This window comes from Hibiscus syriacus, unplaced genomic scaffold (genome assembly GCF_006381635.1).
Source record: "Hibiscus syriacus cultivar Baekdansim isolate YM2019G1 unplaced genomic scaffold, ASM638163v2 tig00112498_pilon, whole genome shotgun sequence".
Classification (NCBI taxonomy): domain Eukaryota; kingdom Viridiplantae; phylum Streptophyta; class Magnoliopsida; order Malvales; family Malvaceae; genus Hibiscus; species Hibiscus syriacus.
In genome coordinates, this window is record NW_024063347.1 from 1,484,970 (window position 1) to 1,503,928 (window position 18,959).

The window sequence follows — 18,959 nt, forward strand, 5'->3', positions numbered from 1 at the left end:
GACGGAGAAATGTTTTATCTGGGGGGTTTATTGTTGGAGAAAGATTATCTGCAGACTCCTCGGCTTTGTGCTCATGGTCTAAATGGCATGTGAGGTTGGGTGTATGGTTCTGGGGAACCTACACATTTATAATGTGAACGGATAGGGGTATATATATATATGTTTTAAAATATCTGTATCTTTTTACTGATTTTACGGGAACACACTAGAAAACCTATTATGATCTCTTGAACCTGGACATCTGAAATATTTCTATATGAACTGAATACTATCTGTTACTACATGCGATATCAATGGACCTCAGCTCAGCCTAAAAATCTGTAGATATCTGAACCAATAAGGAAATGTATGTTTATCTGTATCTGCATGTTCTTCAGCATCATCTGGTAGTTCTGTATTACTGATCTTTCCGAAGCTCACTCTCTTACTCAACATTGCAGGTTAAAAGAATTGTACCAGTACAGTTATCAACATCAGTAAGGGAGTTATTCCGGCGTTGTTTGCAGAGTACGGTAAATGTGATTAGGGGGCATGTAATTGTATTTTGTTTTAAATACGAGTCTGAAAATCTATTTTATTTATGAATACTTATAAATGATTTTATGAGTTTACATGTTCTGATAAAAAGTTTTAAATTTTCCGTTATTTTTACAGTGGGTCACTCCGGTGGCCCTAATGTGACACTCCAGATCGGATCGGGTTATCCGTATCGGTCTGAGGGGGTTACAGTATGTGTACCGATACCCTCTTGAACGAAAAATTCCATAATATAATAAGGGTATCGATACCTTAGGGAGGGTATCGATACCCCATAAAGGGAAAATAGATTTTTTGGTTTATTAAATTAGCTTAAGTTATTAACATCAAGTTATAAGGTTTAGGCTTCTGATAATCGTCTCGGAAATTATGTTTATATAGATATTGAGCCTAAACAAGTTCCGAAACAATCAAAGAATTAGGATCGAATCAAAGCAATGCTAAGGTGAGTGCATATGCATAGCATGATTATAAAAAATATATTCAGTTCTAGACTTGTGATACGTCTAGATTTAATACTTTGATACATGATTCATTTCATATTATGAAACATGATATGAGTTCATACCATATGCATTATGTGACATGAATATGCATGAAAAGTTATATGAGCTATGTGATAAAGGTATGGAAATTATATGTCTACGTGATATAAACTATATGAATTGTGAAAGCCATGTTATGTAGATGAGAACTATAGGTATAGTTGGTATGCCAAGAGTAGAGGGTCTACGCGGTCCTTCGGGACAAATTCTATGTGGTCCTTCGGGACATATATGTATTATTTGGAACATGTATGAGGTATTTTGATACACATACTTGATCCTTGGTATTTGTATATGATTCTTAAGGAATTTATATATGGTTCTTATGGATAATTTTATATGGCACTACAGTGTAATTCTACGTGGCACTTCGGTGCAGTACTCACATACCTCAGGTTCTCAGTATTATATCATGGGCCAATGAACTTATTATATGAATTCATGATGGTTAATTTGATCAGATTATGGGTAAGATACATGGTTATGCAATTTGCATGTATTAAATATGTGATTTCATTACATTTCATATTATTATGATATTATCATTATGCCTCACTAAGTCGATGACTTAGCGTGTGAGTGTTTCACACGTAGGATCAGAGAAGATAGACAAGCAAGGATAGACAGCAGAACAACATATCTCCACTTGAAGGTCAGATCAGAAGTAGATTAAATAATATGTATTATTATGTGTTAAATAGGTTGGCATGTAAACAAAGTCGGTAAATTAAGTATTTATGCTTTGATCGAGTTTTGGAATGTTTTAAACGTATTTATGTAAATGGTAAATGTATAGCGATGAAAGGTTAAATTTTAAGAGTTTATGTATGTTTTATGGAAGTACTGTAGCAGTAATGTAGCAGGGTATCGGTACACTGTAGCAGGGTATCAATACCCCTCTAGCATTCTGGAAAATTTTACCATTCGATATTGTTCACGATATTGTTCATACCGTATAGTATTGCTCATAAATACATTTTTGCCTTAAAATTTTATAACAAACATAATTTAATAGTATATTATTGTATTTCCTTAATATGAGTTCATATGTTTTGTTATTTTGTAAGAAAATTGTTTTAAAAAGTCAATGTGACATCTCGGACTCGTATCCGGGTCGGGTACAGGTTGGGGGTGTTACAACATGATAATAATTCGTGGAGGATTATATGGTAGAAATCTTAAAAGCAAAATCGAGAGCTATGAATGAGATATTAGTCCGGGTTAATAGAATCGAGAGACTCCAGGAACAACTTGTTAGAACTCAAAAAGAAAAATGATCATACAAAGAAATTTCAAGAGGAATCAAGAGAGCAGATGTCTAAATTGATGAAGATGATGACTATTGTGATCTCTGGATGAAAATTGTCAGAGGATCCCATTGTGCAAGAAGGGGCAAAGACTTTGAAAGAAAATACGAGTATCATTTGTGATGCTAAAGTGATATTAGCATATGATCGAGAACCTGTTAAGAAGCATGGTAACTCAAGTCATCTTCAAAAACCAGGTATGGTCTCAAAGAGCATCGCAGAAGCTATGTTAGGTAAAGCGGCAATAAAAGATAAAGTTTCTCTCGTGAAAGATGAGTCCCAAAGAAGAGAGGCATAGAAGAAATTCAAATGTCAATAAAGAGAGCTAAAAAGAATAAGAAAAAGAATAAGAAGACACCACTTGTTCCAATCCCGGGCTCATATTCAGATTTGCTACATTTTCTCTTCGATAGTGACCTTTTAACGCCAATTCCTCCAAGACACAATATTTACTTGTGTCCGGATTGACAGAGTATCAAAAATTCATATGGATACCATTGTGGCGATTTTAGCCGCTCTATAGAAAATTATGGGATTGTGAGATTAAAGGTTCAAAATCTCAACACATCAGGGTTACTATGCTTTGAAGATGAAAAACCTAAACTCTTTAAAGGCTCAGAATTTATCGATGAACTTAAGTATGCAAAGAAGAAAGAGGATCAAAGCCAAGTTTCTAGAAAGCGATGTTTTAATGTGCCTCAAGTTACTAGTCAAGAGTTGAACCTTTAAAATCAATCTCTAAAATCACCTTCATCTCAGAATAATCCCTCACCAGGTTCTCAGGTTGATCACGACAATGACAAGGAGAAAGTGGAATCCAAAAAGCCTCTATTTGATATTTTTCTTTTCCATGCAATGAGTGATTCCAATTGATTGAGGACTTGTTTTCGGCCTCCACAACATTGTTGTTCTATAAAATGTTAAATGTCCCACATGGACCATGTTTACATCTTACTTATTTTTATAAAGAACAGATACGCGAACTTGAACTGCCGAGCCAAGTAGCGTTAGCTTGTAACTCAGGTGAGGACATTAGGTAATTGAACGAATGTTTGGGGTTCCCTCGGCAGGGTTTACGATTATGTCAAGCCTGGCTTCCCTGTTATAATGAGTTGAATTGTGGGAATCGGGTAAAAAGCTTGATTCTCGACAATTCCCCTAGGCACAGGGTGAAGAGCCAGCCGTCTTTAACGGTGGAACGAGCCAGGTGGCGCAATGTCGCCCCAGTTCCCAGGGGGTTTAATGATAAAAAGTTTAATCGGACAGAACTTTTTTTCTATAACTTCTATTTAAGGGTAAAATTATTTGAATAATATGTTGAACTTTTCTGAGTGATATAAGATTCAAGAAAAATTTATTTATCGAATTAGGTTATTTTTTACAGTGTTTAGCGAAAGTTATCTGGAAAAAAATCATTTCTTGAATTTAGTTACCTTGTACAGTGTTTGGTAGTAACCGTCTGGACCACATGATGACTTCTGAATTTATCTATGCTAACTGTCATTGTACATACATGAAGCCTTAATAAAATACCTTGCCGTCCATATGATTACCTAAAGTTGCCGGATGATGTAAACGTCTTTTAGAAGTTATTACATAATCTAGATGTCTTTCAAAAGTTATTAGACAATCCACACGTCTTTTCAAAGTATTGTAACAAACACCCTAATAAAAAATAATTTTCTTTATACTCTATATGATATTTTGTAAGTTCACGAAAACTTAGAATGTAAAGCCAGGATAAGCCGAAACCCTCGATATGTGAAGAATACGAAAAGGATTAATCCATATTTTACTCTTATAAACTTAGTTTTAAGTATTTAGTTGGGAATTGAACTTGATCTTAAGGGTTCGTTTGGTTCACGGAATGTAAGATTACCAGTAGGAATAAAATATTATTATAAAATAAGATTACTGTGAATGTTGTATTTTGTGTTTAGTTGATTTAACAAGAATGTAAGATTACCGTGTTTGGTTAAAGGAATAAATGATTATTTGAATGTATATTTGAACAAATTGTCCTTATTATATATTTATTTTTTTAACATGTTAAATTCTACTATAATATTACTATAAGATATTTATATATTTTCTTTAAAAAAATTAAATTCATAAAATTTATATAATTTTTTTTACAAAATTGAAAATATAAAAAGGTTAATGAAAGGATAAAATTTTATTTTAACCCTGAACTTCATATAAAATATTAATTATAAGTTTTTTTTGTAAATCTAAAATAGTATAAAGATAAATTTGTAATTTAACCTTCGTAGAATTTTTATTATTCAATGACAGAAGAAAGATATTTTTGAAGAAAAAAAATTAAGGACATTTTAGTCCAAAACGTCGGTAATCCAATAATACCTAAGAGAAGGGGTAATAACATTCCCGGTAATATACCACAAAAAATCTACTATTAGTAATAAAATATTACCAGTAATGACATTTTCGGCCAACTAAACGGGAGAATGTGAATTCCATTCCCAGAGAAATCTCACATTCCCCCAACCAAACGGCCCTAAGTAGTTGGTAGATTCCTTATTTTATCTGAACTCATTTAACCTCTGAATTTACCTTTGGATACCAAGACTTTAATCCAGTTAATTCATACACTGAATATGGTTTTAATCGATTTGTTTGAAATTTGAAATCTCATCAATTGTAGATTTTTTAATTTTCATATTTCGGACTCTCTTATATAAACAAAATATAGTAAAATAACAACTTAATGGGTTTTAAAGACCACCTTTTCCTAATTCTTGTTGAAGGTACAATTCATTCAAGTTGGAATGTATCGGGTACATCAATCTTATTATATAGCTAAAAAAAAGACGCTACCAAAAATATTAATATATTTTTTAAAAATTTTCAATAAAACACTATCTAAAATATTATTTTTCTACTAAAAATTTTAATATTAGACGCTACGTAAAATGTTTAACATTTCCGGTAAAGCGTTACCTAAAACATTATTTTTTCTATCAGAAATATTAATATTGGGTTTTATCAAAAAATTAATTAACGGAATTAACATTTTTGATAAAATAATAATATTTTAAATAACGTTTTACTGAAAATATTAACATTTTTTATAAAATCTTTACTTAACCATATATTAAATCTACCGTACTGCAGATCTACCCTTCAAGTTCAAGTTGAGTTTACGCTTAGTAAAAACATAAATAAATTCAAGCAAAAGGTCAGCCTTTTTGGCGGATTTTGTCGGTTTCAGGCTGTCTCAAAGACGACTATAGCTTGTAAATGAAGTACGACATGGGTCCAATTCAACCATCGAATGTGTCAACAAAATTTCAGTAATGATTACCAAGAAAAATCTAATAACTTAAGGGGGATACATACAACGCACTGTTCTTCTTGCTTACTTGATTCGCTTTTCTCCTAAGCACCTGTTGACGGAACAGGAAATAGTAGCAATTTTGTGTATCATCAACTGAATTTACCAATTTCCATCTTCTTCTTGATTGCTTTTTGACCATGGTATACAAAAGAGTCCAATATTCCCGAAACTGTAAAAACACCTGGAAAAGAAAAATAGAATTACAACACCAATCCAATCAAGGGTATATCTGTGAAGTAAAAGCTGCTGTAAATTCGTTGATGAAGCCATAGTCTTGGAATTGAAGCTGTTCTTGAATTGAAGTGGGAATAAACTGCTACAATTTAATGAAAATTAAAAACTTGAGAAGATATCATCTGTTTTGACCCCAACATAGAAAATATCTGGGCACAGTCTTTTCACTCAGTTAGGGAGAGATGGATTCAGGAACTACAAAATCTATACATACACGTGGCCCCATACAACACAAACAGGATTTTTTTTCCGTAAAAAGAATAAAAAAAAAATAAGTTCAGGGGATGAGGATTTAAACTAGAAGTAAATTTTAGAAGTCGGATCTGTAAGATCTTGGATTCTTGCCTCGGACAAAGTTGATCAAATATGAACAAGTTCATTATTTTATTATTATTATTATTTTTTTTGGGGGGGGGGGGGGTGTGGCGTGCTATTATTTTGTACTTACCTCCAACTATAGCACAAACATTTGTTAGAAAGTGCAAGAATGAGACATGCTGCTCGGTGAAAGTCACCTGAAAAATGAAATTGAAAATAAGCTCAGAGAAATAGCATGAATCAAATGAAACAACCGGAAAAAATGTCCAGACTTGGGCTAACATCTATAAGCATGACCCCTAGGCTCCCTTTTATATATAGAAGGAACCTTGAAAGTGATTTAGCATTTCTAAGACGTCAATTAGTTATTCCAAACAAAGAGATCGCGTAAAAACAAAAGCAGAGGAGAAACCAACCTTGATAGGAGAAAGGTCATAAAAGAAGAAAACTCCTGGGAGGGATTGAAGTCGGCCTATTTCTGCACCCTTAAAATGCTCTGTCACAGAAAACTGTCGAAAGCATTCTCTCAAGCATTAATCATTTTGACTAAATGAAAGATGAGACAGAATCGATTCTTGCAAGTTTTTTAACCACACCTGATTTGACTGGATAGTGTTTCCACTCACATCTGTGTACACCGTAGGTACAACCTACAAGATAGAAAGTAAATTGAAAATCCCTCAAACTAAGAGAGCATCTCCTTATTTAAAGCTCATTTAGAAACATTATAAGCTACATGCATGAGAAACAATAAAAGGAAGAATATGTACCCCTGAAGATATGAGAATGTGCCATAAGTCTATCTAGGATGCTAAAAACTCAGTAAGAAGACATGCTAATCTGTCTTCTTGAATGTGTCATTCTCTTTTGTTTTCACAGCGAATATGGAAGACATGGTCCTTTGGTTTATATTAGCCCAAAATTAATGGTTGTATCATATTCTCAGCAGGGTCTCATTCTTATCTTTATTGATCCGTTTGCTTATGTCATTAGTATTTGAAAATGGAATTGTTTCCTCAATAAATTTGATTGACATGCATTAAGTTTAAAATAATTAAGCTATTCAATCAGACTTTAATTCTCTGCTACTTTATACCCTTCAATGAGGAGCAGACATATACTAACTTTATCACTGGTCAATGTTTCTTATATTAAATTGTGAACCTTGATATGATATAGCATTTATAAACGTAGAATTGTGCGTGGAAGTGTCACCTGCTGCAGCCTGCATACATAATAGGTTAATGGAATGAAAAGGGTACCAAAAGGCAAATAATCTAGATCCAGGTGCTGGCTTCAATTACTAGATAGATGTGATAACTCTGATAATGAATGGATTATATGATAAGCATGAACTAAAGATGAATTCACCCAGAAAACTGACCTTGATAAAGTACTGGTACATCCCACTTGGTTGTTCTTGAGTCCATTGAACACTGAATTTAGAAGGAAAATATGATTGAGAAGAAAAAATGTAAGGTGTGCCATCATCTAGATCTTGTACATGATCAACATAAAACGATAAAGAAAAAATAGCAAGTACCTATCAAGAGGATTCAAGACCCCAGGAAAGTAATCTCCAAAAGATAATCTATTGATCTTGTGACTTATCTATATCAAGTATTCATGAAGCATGATAACATTAGATGATCATTTTCGGATAAGACATGCTTATGTACACAAAGAACGGGAACAAAAGGGCTATATCTTACATTAAAACTGTCTTTTTGAAATGCAAGCAAGTCGTGTACATGAACATTTGATTGCTGAAAGCTTTTCCCAGGTGCAAAATGAAAATTCCCCGCCACCTTATTAACTTCTAAAAAGCCATATATATTACACCCCTCACCTTCTTCATCCTTGATCTTCTGAAGAAAACCCTCCCTCTTGCACTAGACAATAGAAACAAGAAAGCATAAACCAAGGTCATGTTGTGTGTCTGGGTAGTTGGGTTGTTGTGAGTTGTATGTATCAGTGCAGGGTGTTTTGTTTTCATTTGTTTGTTGTGAGTGGAGGATGTTTGGATCAAGCTTTGTAATATTGTTCTGTTAATAAAATTCGGAGGCACTCTTTTCCTCCTTCCAATGTCCTTCATGTTACTGCTGTAACATGGAGGTTATGAAGGGGTTTTTTAATGAGGCCTCTTTACATTTTCTATAAAAAAAAGTCATGTTGGTCAACTGGATTAAGACAGTATGAAAGGGGGAACAGACAAAATCTTCGGATAGGCCAACCAGAAAATAATAAACTACTACACATACACAAGCATACAGTGGGATATTACCTCAGGAAAACTTGTGTGTGTGTACACTATACATACGCATGTCTCAACTACCAACAACTAAAAGTTTCAATTATTCGGCAACAAAAACCATATTGATGGTTACCAAGATACAGGACAACAAATAAATATTTATCTTAAGATTACTGAAACAAAAAAAAAAGGATCAAGTTTTCAATGCACTAAGAAGGGGGCATACAAAGGCCCATGTCAATACCTAATTATTAGAAAAATAACTACCACTTGCCACCTTGGCAGCTGGCATCCAAATAGAGTCTCTGTGGGAGTTGGATCTGAAATTGGTCAATACTCAATGGGCATTCTTAGGAAGTGAAGATAGGGTTCAGTTTATGCTAAGTAGCTTATGGAAACAAAAACAACAAAGTACAAATGTGACTTCCAATATCAATGATACTAGGCAAATAGAATGTTCTATACCAGCATCATGTCTATGTGTGAATCATTTGAATTTAAGTTACTTCAGAAATCTGATTTTTTAAGCTCTAATGCAGACAGACCTGGTCAATCAAATCTGGGTTTGACAAAGCCCAACCTTTCTTTCTGTATGCTTCGCGAACATCCTCACAGGAGTTGCAACAATCATCATCAGCCTGCAACATCGAAATGAAAAAGAATAATCAGGGAGAAAAAGTACATGCCTGGGGCAGAAAGATAGTAATTCTTATAACTGGACTGCTTTCAATGATTATTCACTACCTAGGTACAGACCAGATCAGATCAACTCCAGAATAAAATACAATACAACTTTAGAGAATAGCCAAAAGACTAAAGAACAAAGGTGAATAAATGCAACAAAATCAAATGTCTACTATTTTAGGCACATGATGAAATGACAATAAATTAGGATCAAGAAAATTAAGTATCAGGACCTAAAAAGGTCAAAGATCCTTCATATTCAGGAAAAACATGCACCCACCACCCAGTGGATTAACTTATATCACAGTGAACTATAGATGAAGCATACCGCTTCTGCACCATAACACGAACCACAATACGTCTCATTGTGATCGAGCCTGCCACCATGCCTCTGTAAAGGCTTTTCAATCTGTGTGAAGCAGAATTATTATGAGCAGAAAGAAGGGGAAAAGGATAGCTGAATGTGTTGTTCCTCAGATCCTTTACATAAAGGGAAAAAAAGCAACTGAGAAATTGACTTCAAGCAATACTGCCATATAGCAAACCTTGGGAGCACCAATTCCATCTTGTCTTGCTTCTATAACATTGCCATGCACATCTAACCGTTTCTTGATTACGTCATGTCTCTGCAAGTTTATGAAAACAAATGTTTAGAAGCAACAACTGGGCGATTTTAGCAGCATACGCAGAAAGAAATAAGTCTTGTAAGCATGCACATAATGTTCTGCCTACAATGCATCTGGAAACTCATCTATGTGCCCCCGGGGGCGGGGGTCCGGTTAGAAAATTCCCTTTACTACACTTGATGTAGGAGAAAAACTCATCAATATAGAATAAAAAAAAGCTTAAATCCTTGTAATACATACCACATCAAGGTGTTGTTCTCCACTTATGTCCATTGCATCAACACTGAGGATTGAACATGCAAGAGCAGGAAATGTGATATCAAACTGCATTTTCAAATGCAAAAGGAATATTGCGAAATTAGATAGGATACTTACAAAGGATTCACAGCAATGCTATAAATAAAACTGAAAAGAAACACTACAAAATGTGTAATATAATGGTTATATCCATTTTCATAATGCAGAGTAAGCTGCCAGAACATATAAAAACAATTTACAGTGAAATATGAAAAAGGACAATGGAAGAATCTTCAAAAAATCTTGCAAAGGTAACAAGAATCCTCAGAAAATTTTATGTGAATGGCCATAGGGAAAAAGCTGAAGGGGAAATCTTAAATTAAAGTTGGATTAGCAAATGACATTGACAATACATTGATGCGTAGAGTTTCCCCTCTTGAAGTGTCAACCACAAGCTTTGTTTCAGTCACAGCATGAAGATATAATCCTGCAACCAAGACCAGAAAAAACAAGAAAAGGTTAATGGAAACAGATCACCTAACTTAGATTCTGATTAAAAAAAATGAAACCTCACCCCCTACCCTACCCAACCATACCCCACACACAAAATGCTAGGACTCACAGAACTGAAGAAAACTGATAAACAGACACTAAAGAGAAACCAGATCTAACATGAAAGTATTCGAAATAAAGCATATAAACAAGAATATCATCCATCAATAAATATCTCAATAACCATATTCAAATTTCAATCTAACTTGACAACAGCACAAGTGTAATGGTTGAGTAATGAAGGCGCATGTGATCATAGAAAAATTCAAAGTCCTTGAATGAACTACAGTGCTAATTTGGAATCTCATCTTCTATCACTAATATGCCACATTTACCGTATGGCTTTACTTGAAATGTCTGAAAATACAGGCTACAGGCTATAAAAGAGCCTGCAAAGTGTCTTGCACTAAAATCACAGAAAACGGATGGTAGGAAAAACAGGATCAAGTGTAAATGACTTAATAACTGGGTTATCAGTAGTTCCATCCGAAAACAAAAGACCATCTTTATCAACTCTTCAACCATGTTACTGCAAAAATAATATGTTGAACCATAACACTCGTTTTTCATATACAACCCCTTAAGAATTGTACACCATATAAGTCGACCAAACTTGGTCTAAAATTCTTCAAAAAAAAAAAAACTTGGTCTAAAATGAATGCAAATTTATAAATGAAGCTCAGCTTGCATATGATGGCTATTGTAGTGCTTACATTCATTTTAGATCAAATTCGCAAACAGTCATAAAAAGCTACCCTTCAGTAAACTCATTAACCATTCCCTCATCAATAAACCTTAGTCGCCATCTCGATTCAAATCACAATTCAAACCTAAAATCAACTAACAGTTTTCGAAGTAAGAAAATAAATTTCAAATAATTCAATTCCAAGGTAGATAAAAAAAAGATCCAAATAATTGAGTAGAGAAAAAAAAACTTACGGAGCTCGGAGAAGAAGAGCAAGAACATAACAACGGAGGACACGAGAGTGATGACGCCACCGGAAAGTGTGCGGCTGTAGAAATCCTCGTTTATCTTAGGGTACGCATCTAAATTCCTTAGCTTGTTCATGATTCCATCCATTAATTCTATCTGTTTTGGATTCTTTTCTTCTTCTTTTTTTTGAATTGATTTATGAAATGATCCCTGTTCTTCTGACCCTAAAATCTAAAAGAGCAGTTAAAAGATTCTATTCCGATGGAGCTTAAGATTTTCCGGGAGGAACTAAGCCTATGGGGACGTTGACTCCTTTTTCTTGTCTTTTGTCTCCTAGATACGAAATGAGAAAGAAGACGTGCCGTATTTCTTTTCCTCCCGTATTTACGACTGAGATTTAGGCTTAAAAGGCATACCATAATTATACCCGCGGTAAACTTTCCCTGTCACTCACTAAGTTATTGGGTTTATTTTATTTCCATCATCAAACTAAATATTTAATAAATTTAGTCACTAATATTGCAGTTTAATTATAATTTAGTCATTGTCCGTTACACTGATAACGGATGAGAGTTGACTTGTCAGTTTTTTAATGGTATAATTCTGTTTTTAGTTCTTCATACTTACAAATATTATTAATTTTATCCTAATTATAAATAATTCAACACGCTTATAAATCTTATCATATTCTTCACATTTATCATTTAGTTCTCGAAATTTACAAATTCTCTTAATTTCATCTTAATTCTAAAGAAAATAATAAATTTACAAAATTATCTTCAATGTTCCATCTTCTGGGGTCCAAATGCAAATTAAACTAAAATTTAGATCCATAATGTATGATAAAATGTCAAAGAAAATAAAACATCGGCTGTTGTTGTTTTCAGATACTATTTATTTATTTTTTATTTTTTTGTTGTCCAGATAAATATTAAAAATTAATGGAACCAAAAGAAAACGTGTAATATCCCCACCAAATGGACGTTCGATCTGATAAGTAACGGCACATTCTGATAGTAAACAAAAATTTAGAACTTAAAAACAATCTTTTAAAGAGGTGAAACCAAATTATAAAAAATGTAATATTTCAAATATCTAAATGCAATTTATCAGAAATTGAAAAGCCAAATTTATATTCATCAAAGTTGACAAAAAAATATTAATACTCAACATAGAGTTTAGATACACAGGTACCGATTCTATGTATAGACATCAATCTATTTTTTAGCTTCATAATTTATAAAAGTCCAAGAAAACTAAATGGTAATTGAATATCTGCATAATAACCAATATGTGTGTGTGTGTATATATATAATATTATATGTACAACCCTCCGTAGGACTATAACAAATATATTACTTTTTAACAGTAACTGAATGACAACCCGAGTAAACTTGGGTATACTTCAATACAAGACCATCAGAAACATAAACTTAGAAGAAGAAGAAGAAGAAGAAGAAAAAAGGAAAGAAACGACCCTCTATAGGCTATACAAATTTGAGTATGTAAAATCATTGAGATTACAAGACAATAAGAACCTGTAAATTGGGAAGACTGATGCTTAACTGCTGCGCTTTCTAGCAGAGATCATCACAAACATTCCGTTTCTTATGCATGTAAAGCCAACCAGTCCACAAGTTCGACACAGATCTTCTAGTTCATGTTCGGAAAGGAAGATTTGGCTTCCGGCGATCCCCATGATATTCTACATAGAATAATGAACAAGGATTCAATGAATTCAATACCATTTACGAACAATATCGACGAATTCGTTCAGGGAAAGGAAATCAAGTGCCAAATTACGGGTGTTGATTGCGCATGCTAAACGTTCAAGACTAAACCTGTGAAGTGGTTGATGTGATCACAAAGGTTAAATAGTTTACCTCCCGGAAAGTTCTCAAAAATGGAAGAAATGCAAACGGCCCATCAAGTACGTAGGTGGTAGCAACAAACACACCCCCAGGTCGAAGAACTCGGCTTATTTCAGCTACCTAGACCAAACATTTAGGAATTGCTTAAAACATGGGACATAAAACAAAAAAGCGCTCAAGCAACAATGACTAATTACTTATGCCACACACAAGCATTAGCAGCAGAAGAAACAATAACAGCTTCTAAAGTATCGTTTCCAGAAACAATGTTGCCCTTTCTGAACCTTTTTACTTACATATATTCTCACTATGTTAGTTCGAGCTCTGATAATTTCATTACTAGATTTTTCTCCAAGATGCAGAGTTTTTTTTTCCGACACTTTAGTTCCCCATCGAAGTATATATTTCTTACCCCACGAACTGTACTATTGGCATAAAGAACTCATTTCCAACAAAATATGCAAGAATCTTAAGTCGTGAAAGCTCATCGGTTATCCACTTTGCTACCATCATTTTGAGAAATGAGGCCTTGAGGTATCTCCTTTGAGTGTTAACTTATGTTACTTGAACTTTTGTGCGAGTGTTAGGTAAGGGCACGTCTTTTAAATAACCATGTCCAACCTTTCTATATTTTTTTCATATATTTGGAGGGTAAAACTCGACACCCATATTTTGAATATGTCTCGAACACAAGTAATTCAAGTAAAATTAAAAGCCGGAGCAATATAGGTGTCGCCATGTCAGTCTATTACTCTATTATGTAAGCCCGTATATGCCAGTAATTAGGGACAATAAGACGGGAATGGTCAAATAATCACCACATTTGAAAGAAATGCTTACAGCGGTTGATGGTGAAGGCCAACAGTGCAAAGCAGCACCGGCGTGCACAGCATCGACAGAACTTGATTCAAAAGGAAGTCGAGAGATATCTGCCCTGACTAAGGTCACTTTCCTTTATAACAAAAATTACAGGAAATAAGACTTAAAATCCATAACCATATATATCAATAAGTTCAGAAGTACTTAAAACTAAATACTTTCACTTATCTAATGAGATTAGCTTAAACTAAAGGTAAACTTATACTCTTTGGGGAAGTTTTCCTCCTCGATGAATTCATAGCACTGTCGCAGCATGTTTTCTGAGTAGTCCAGAGCAATAACCTGCAAAAATAGTCCACTCTTGGCGAAAAGCCTGGTGAACATCCCACTTCCACAACTAGCATCGATGATGTTTCCACCTAGCACCGGCTTCAGGTAATTCTTAGCCATATCAAACTGCAATGTAAATTGGCAGTTATTTAGCGACTCCTATTGAGGGATAAAATCATCCCATCTCAACATGGCAGGGATTGAATTGTGACTTTAAAAGCAATGGTTGCCCTCCCCCTAAAAAAGTGCAGTTTCTCGAAGGATAAAACCGCATGGTCCTTAGACCTCTAAAACATACAATACTTCATAGTGGGGTGTAGGCAAATCTTTAGATCAACAATGCTGTTGTCAACAAATCACTAGGAAGACTATAAAACAATAATGGCGTGGATTGAGAAACTATTTGATGTATATTATGCCAATTCAATTCTTAAATTTTAGAAGGATTAGAAACTGACGTTTTATATTCATGAGCATTTCAAATACTGTTATTTTCAAAGAGAGTTCCTTTAATACAAGTGACAGATGAACATATTTTACTCCCTAGCCCCTAGGGACATCCACACTGGACATTGTTAATGTAAACCCAACAAGCTTCAATCTTTTAGGATCTTTGCAGATGATGCTTTGCATAAAAACCAAGTTATGATCAACATTCCAAAATAACCAATTCATAATCTCCCCCGAAGAACAAGATTATTGAAAACATCATCTTACCTCTTTCTCTGGACCTGGAAAGCCACCAAATACAAAATTTTGACGCCAACCCCTCTCATAGAGGAACGATATCACAGGAGTCCTGGTTATGAAAATGATTCCAACAAACAACAGACGAGTAAGATAAAAGAAAAACAAGCGTATGACATAACATCAAGCTCATGTACTAATCAGTTGCAGGGATAAGCAGTAACAATATCTAAATTGGTTCACAATGTAGTGGTTAAACAACAGATTCGGAACTTCATTCCGAAACCAAAACAACCCATTCATTGACAAAAGATGTTGTTAGAGCAAGTACCATTAAAGCCTACTTATATATAATAGCTAGAACGAGAGGAAATAGAAAATACAGGATATGAACGAGAGAATCATGTGCCACAACAAAGACTACTTGAAAAAGACAGTATAGCCATCGTCAACCTTCAACCAATCCATGATAAGTGGAAAGACCAACTTAAATAGAAGGACCATAAGTAAATCTAGATTTTAACCTATGTGAACAAACACTACTTTAACAGGCCCCGTCATGTGCATATGATAAGAGACAAACTCGAAATAAGTAAAAGGGAAGAGAACATGCAATAACAACAAAAGAGAACCTGAACTCTATCCAATATAAACCGAAGTGGCACTAGATGGGTGGAGAGGCTTAACTTGAATACAAAGATAGTCCGCTAGACTACGTAACAAATTCGGATCGGTATTAGACATGATAACATGCAAAAACAAGTAACAACAAAATAGAGCTAATGTCCAACCTAAAACAACTCAACTTGAATATAAGCATCACATGTAAATCAAGATTTAACCATGAATGAAAACATCACTTTAACCTGAAGAATTCGGTGGCTAGCGGCATGGATTCATCATATTGCTTAGACCCACTTGAGACTACCAGGTCAAGATGTGTTTGGTTACCAAAATAAGTCTTTTTGCAAGTGTTACACTGCAGATTAGACCCTACTGTTGCTCCCCTGTTCCATTCCAAATTCAAACCCAAGTTGGAATTCAAGAACAGAAACAATAGCAATAGCAATAACAACACCAACTCACACATATAAAGGGGAATCACTGATCCTCGTTAATGGGTAATAACAAATGGGACAGGCTAAACCACTGGCAGCGCCACTATCCTCTTTCTCCACCGCAACCGGTGCCTGCAAAAGAGTCGGTAATAATACTAAGAACAATAAGACAAATATCCTTGGCACCAACACTAACCCGTTTGTCTGGTAATTGATATTGCATACCGTAGGTTTGGTTTCAACAAAGGTAGTAGAAAAAAGGCGAATTTTCGAGGTTAGATTTCTTCTGGAAACGGCAGTGGTGAAGGGTCTAATTCTGAACAAGCAATGAGCTGAGGTTTTACCGAGTTGGCCTGGCAAAAACGCGGCTCTGAGATTACCGGTAATAACTGAACTCATTCTCTTTTCCTCTGATCGTTTCAATCTCAGAATCTCTTCGTAATAATTGAAAAGGCTTTTCTCTGGGAAGAGAAAGGGTACCAGCTTTCAAGGAGAGAAAACGAAAGGCCCAAAAAGCAACGTGGAGTCAACAGAAACCAGAATCTTCAATATATATGTATATATGGATGTGAGTGATTTGTGTTCTTCTGTTAGTATGTGTTTGAGAAGAGATTGTCCGAGGACGAATCGAGAACAAGCTGATGTAATTCTCGAAAAATGGAAACTTAAAAAAATCATGAGATAATGATATAGAAAAACAACTTGATTATGATCTATGAATGTGATAAAAAAAATTAGAAAATTATTTCATGTTTATATATTGGTTGTAGGAAAAATATTTTCTAAAAATAAACAAATTTTAATATAATCAAGCGGTCTATTTACAATTGATATGAATTATGATTTAAATTTATAATTTTTAATCATTCAAATATATTAAATAACTTTAAAATAAATATACTTAAAAATTAATTTTAAAATACTAGCCCTACAAAATAAATCAATAATTGTCAGAATTTTTTTTTGGTCCGGGCTCGGCCATGGATCCATCTATTCACATAAAATGGGCCACCAAAATATAAATTTTAAAATTATATATCATCAATTCATTCATTTTAACTTTATTGTGGAACCAAGTGAATTTAATAGTATGTTGAGTTTTGATATACTAAAAATGAATCAAGCTCCAATTAAACCCCGAGAAGCTCATATAAGCTCAGGCCATCTTAAATTTCAGTAGCTTGTTTATTAACATGTTGGAGGTCACAATATCAAAGTTTATTTTTTATGTACTAACTAAGATGATAGTTTTCATTAAATTAAATCGAGTTGAATTAAAATATACATTATATATCAATTATTAATTGATCTAACATAATAAAACGTTATATTCTTTAACTATAATTTTATAGTTAAAAACTTAAAATTCGGATATGGTATTACGGATAGAAATTGTATATGTAATAAATATATATGATATTAATTTAAATTAATATACAAATAAATTGAATATAATTATATAAATATATATTGTACAAGATTCGGTTGGAACGAATGGCAGTTGAGTGGGTACGCTGAGTTCAGCGCACGTGAAACATCGAGAAAGGTGGTCCACAGAATGATTTGGTTTGTAGTGGTGAAATGACTGAATGGCTGTCCAAATACTTACAAACGATTCCTTCGATGCTCACATGGGGGATGGGAGCGCAATGGAGAAAAAAGCGAAAATGATGCTCTCTCTCTATTATTTTCTTCATTTCAAAATTCAATCAAAACCTAAGCGATTTTATCGAAAAATCATCCTGCTAGAAAATAATTACTTATCAGATATTATTTTTTAAAAATTTTATTGATTTAATATTCTTTTTAAAAAGATGTAGATTGTCATCCGCGTCTTTTTGAGATTTCGTCCCGAACTGACGCCACGTAATGACAGAAGTTGATCGTCATCCGCACCTTTTATTATTAGTTCCGAGTACCTCAACCTTTAAACTCTCCTCTCGCCTATAAATAACACCCCTTCAAGCGTAACCATCACCACATCAATTCATTCTATTTTTGCTTCACCAATTCCTTCGATTTTTTATTGTAAGATAAACTTATTTTTTTATATTATATTATATTTATTTTATATATGATTATTTGAAAAAAAAATATTATACTAATTATATTATTTTTTGCGATTGTAAAATTGGAAAGTGAGATCATACGTCGAGACATTTTTGCATATAAGATAACAATATAAAATTATATTATTTAAATTATTGTGAAATTTTTAAAATTTTTAAGGTTATATTTTAATTCATTTACTATTTATTTAATTAGGAGTATTTCAGCTATTGTTTTTGCAGATATAAGACTCTCAATCTTTCAAACTCTCAGAATGATGCATATTTCAGCTATTGTTTAATATGATGGACAAATTCGGGAATATGAAATCGTCGTCGTATTCACATCAAATCATTTTCTCAAAATATCCTTCAAGAGAAACATAACTTTTGAGGAGATGATAACGAAGATTTCAAGGAAGATTCATGTTGGAAGTACTAGAAGATTGTCCTCACTTCAGTACAAAATTTCAACCGTAGTATTTCCGTTAACATATACAGCGTTCGAACTATCCAACGATGACGATGTTGCTATGATGGTTGATTCTCAAAATCATTAT

The 18,959-nt window shown here is 33.7% G+C and overlaps 2 protein-coding genes across 3 annotated transcripts; both read right to left on the reverse strand.

The window, feature by feature from the left end:
• Nucleotides 1–5,576: 5,576 nt before the first annotated feature.
• Nucleotides 5,577–11,955, reverse strand: LOC120180483 (endoplasmic reticulum-Golgi intermediate compartment protein 3-like). The gene is made up of 13 exons (XM_039185798.1): nucleotides 11,592–11,955; nucleotides 10,514–10,587; nucleotides 10,104–10,187; nucleotides 9,783–9,863; nucleotides 9,566–9,646; nucleotides 9,099–9,191; nucleotides 8,012–8,191; nucleotides 7,843–7,910; nucleotides 7,684–7,735; nucleotides 6,896–6,949; nucleotides 6,716–6,808; nucleotides 6,430–6,496; nucleotides 5,577–5,928 (listed from the first exon to the last, which is right to left on the reverse strand). Exons 1-13 carry the CDS (start codon nucleotides 11,731–11,733, stop codon nucleotides 5,837–5,839), a joined length of 1,161 nt encoding a protein of 386 aa, XP_039041729.1. The 5' UTR covers nucleotides 11,734–11,955; the 3' UTR covers nucleotides 5,577–5,836.
• A 1,133-nt stretch (nucleotides 11,956–13,088) lies between these two features.
• On the reverse strand, nucleotides 13,089–16,850 carry LOC120180552 (uncharacterized methyltransferase At1g78140, chloroplastic-like). 2 transcript variants are annotated; one of them, XM_039185864.1, is made up of 8 exons: nucleotides 16,577–16,850; nucleotides 16,380–16,483; nucleotides 16,160–16,300; nucleotides 15,324–15,405; nucleotides 14,542–14,732; nucleotides 14,298–14,409; nucleotides 13,470–13,577; nucleotides 13,089–13,291 (listed from the first exon to the last, which is right to left on the reverse strand). In XM_039185864.1, exons 1-8 carry the CDS (start codon nucleotides 16,748–16,750, stop codon nucleotides 13,148–13,150), a joined length of 1,056 nt encoding a protein of 351 aa, XP_039041795.1. In that variant the 5' UTR covers nucleotides 16,751–16,850; the 3' UTR covers nucleotides 13,089–13,147. The 2 variants fall into 2 exon arrangements, with proteins under 2 accessions (XP_039041795.1, XP_039041796.1); XM_039185865.1 differs by having other exon boundaries at nucleotides 16,548–16,688.
• Between the last annotated feature and the right edge of the window lie 2,109 nt (nucleotides 16,851–18,959).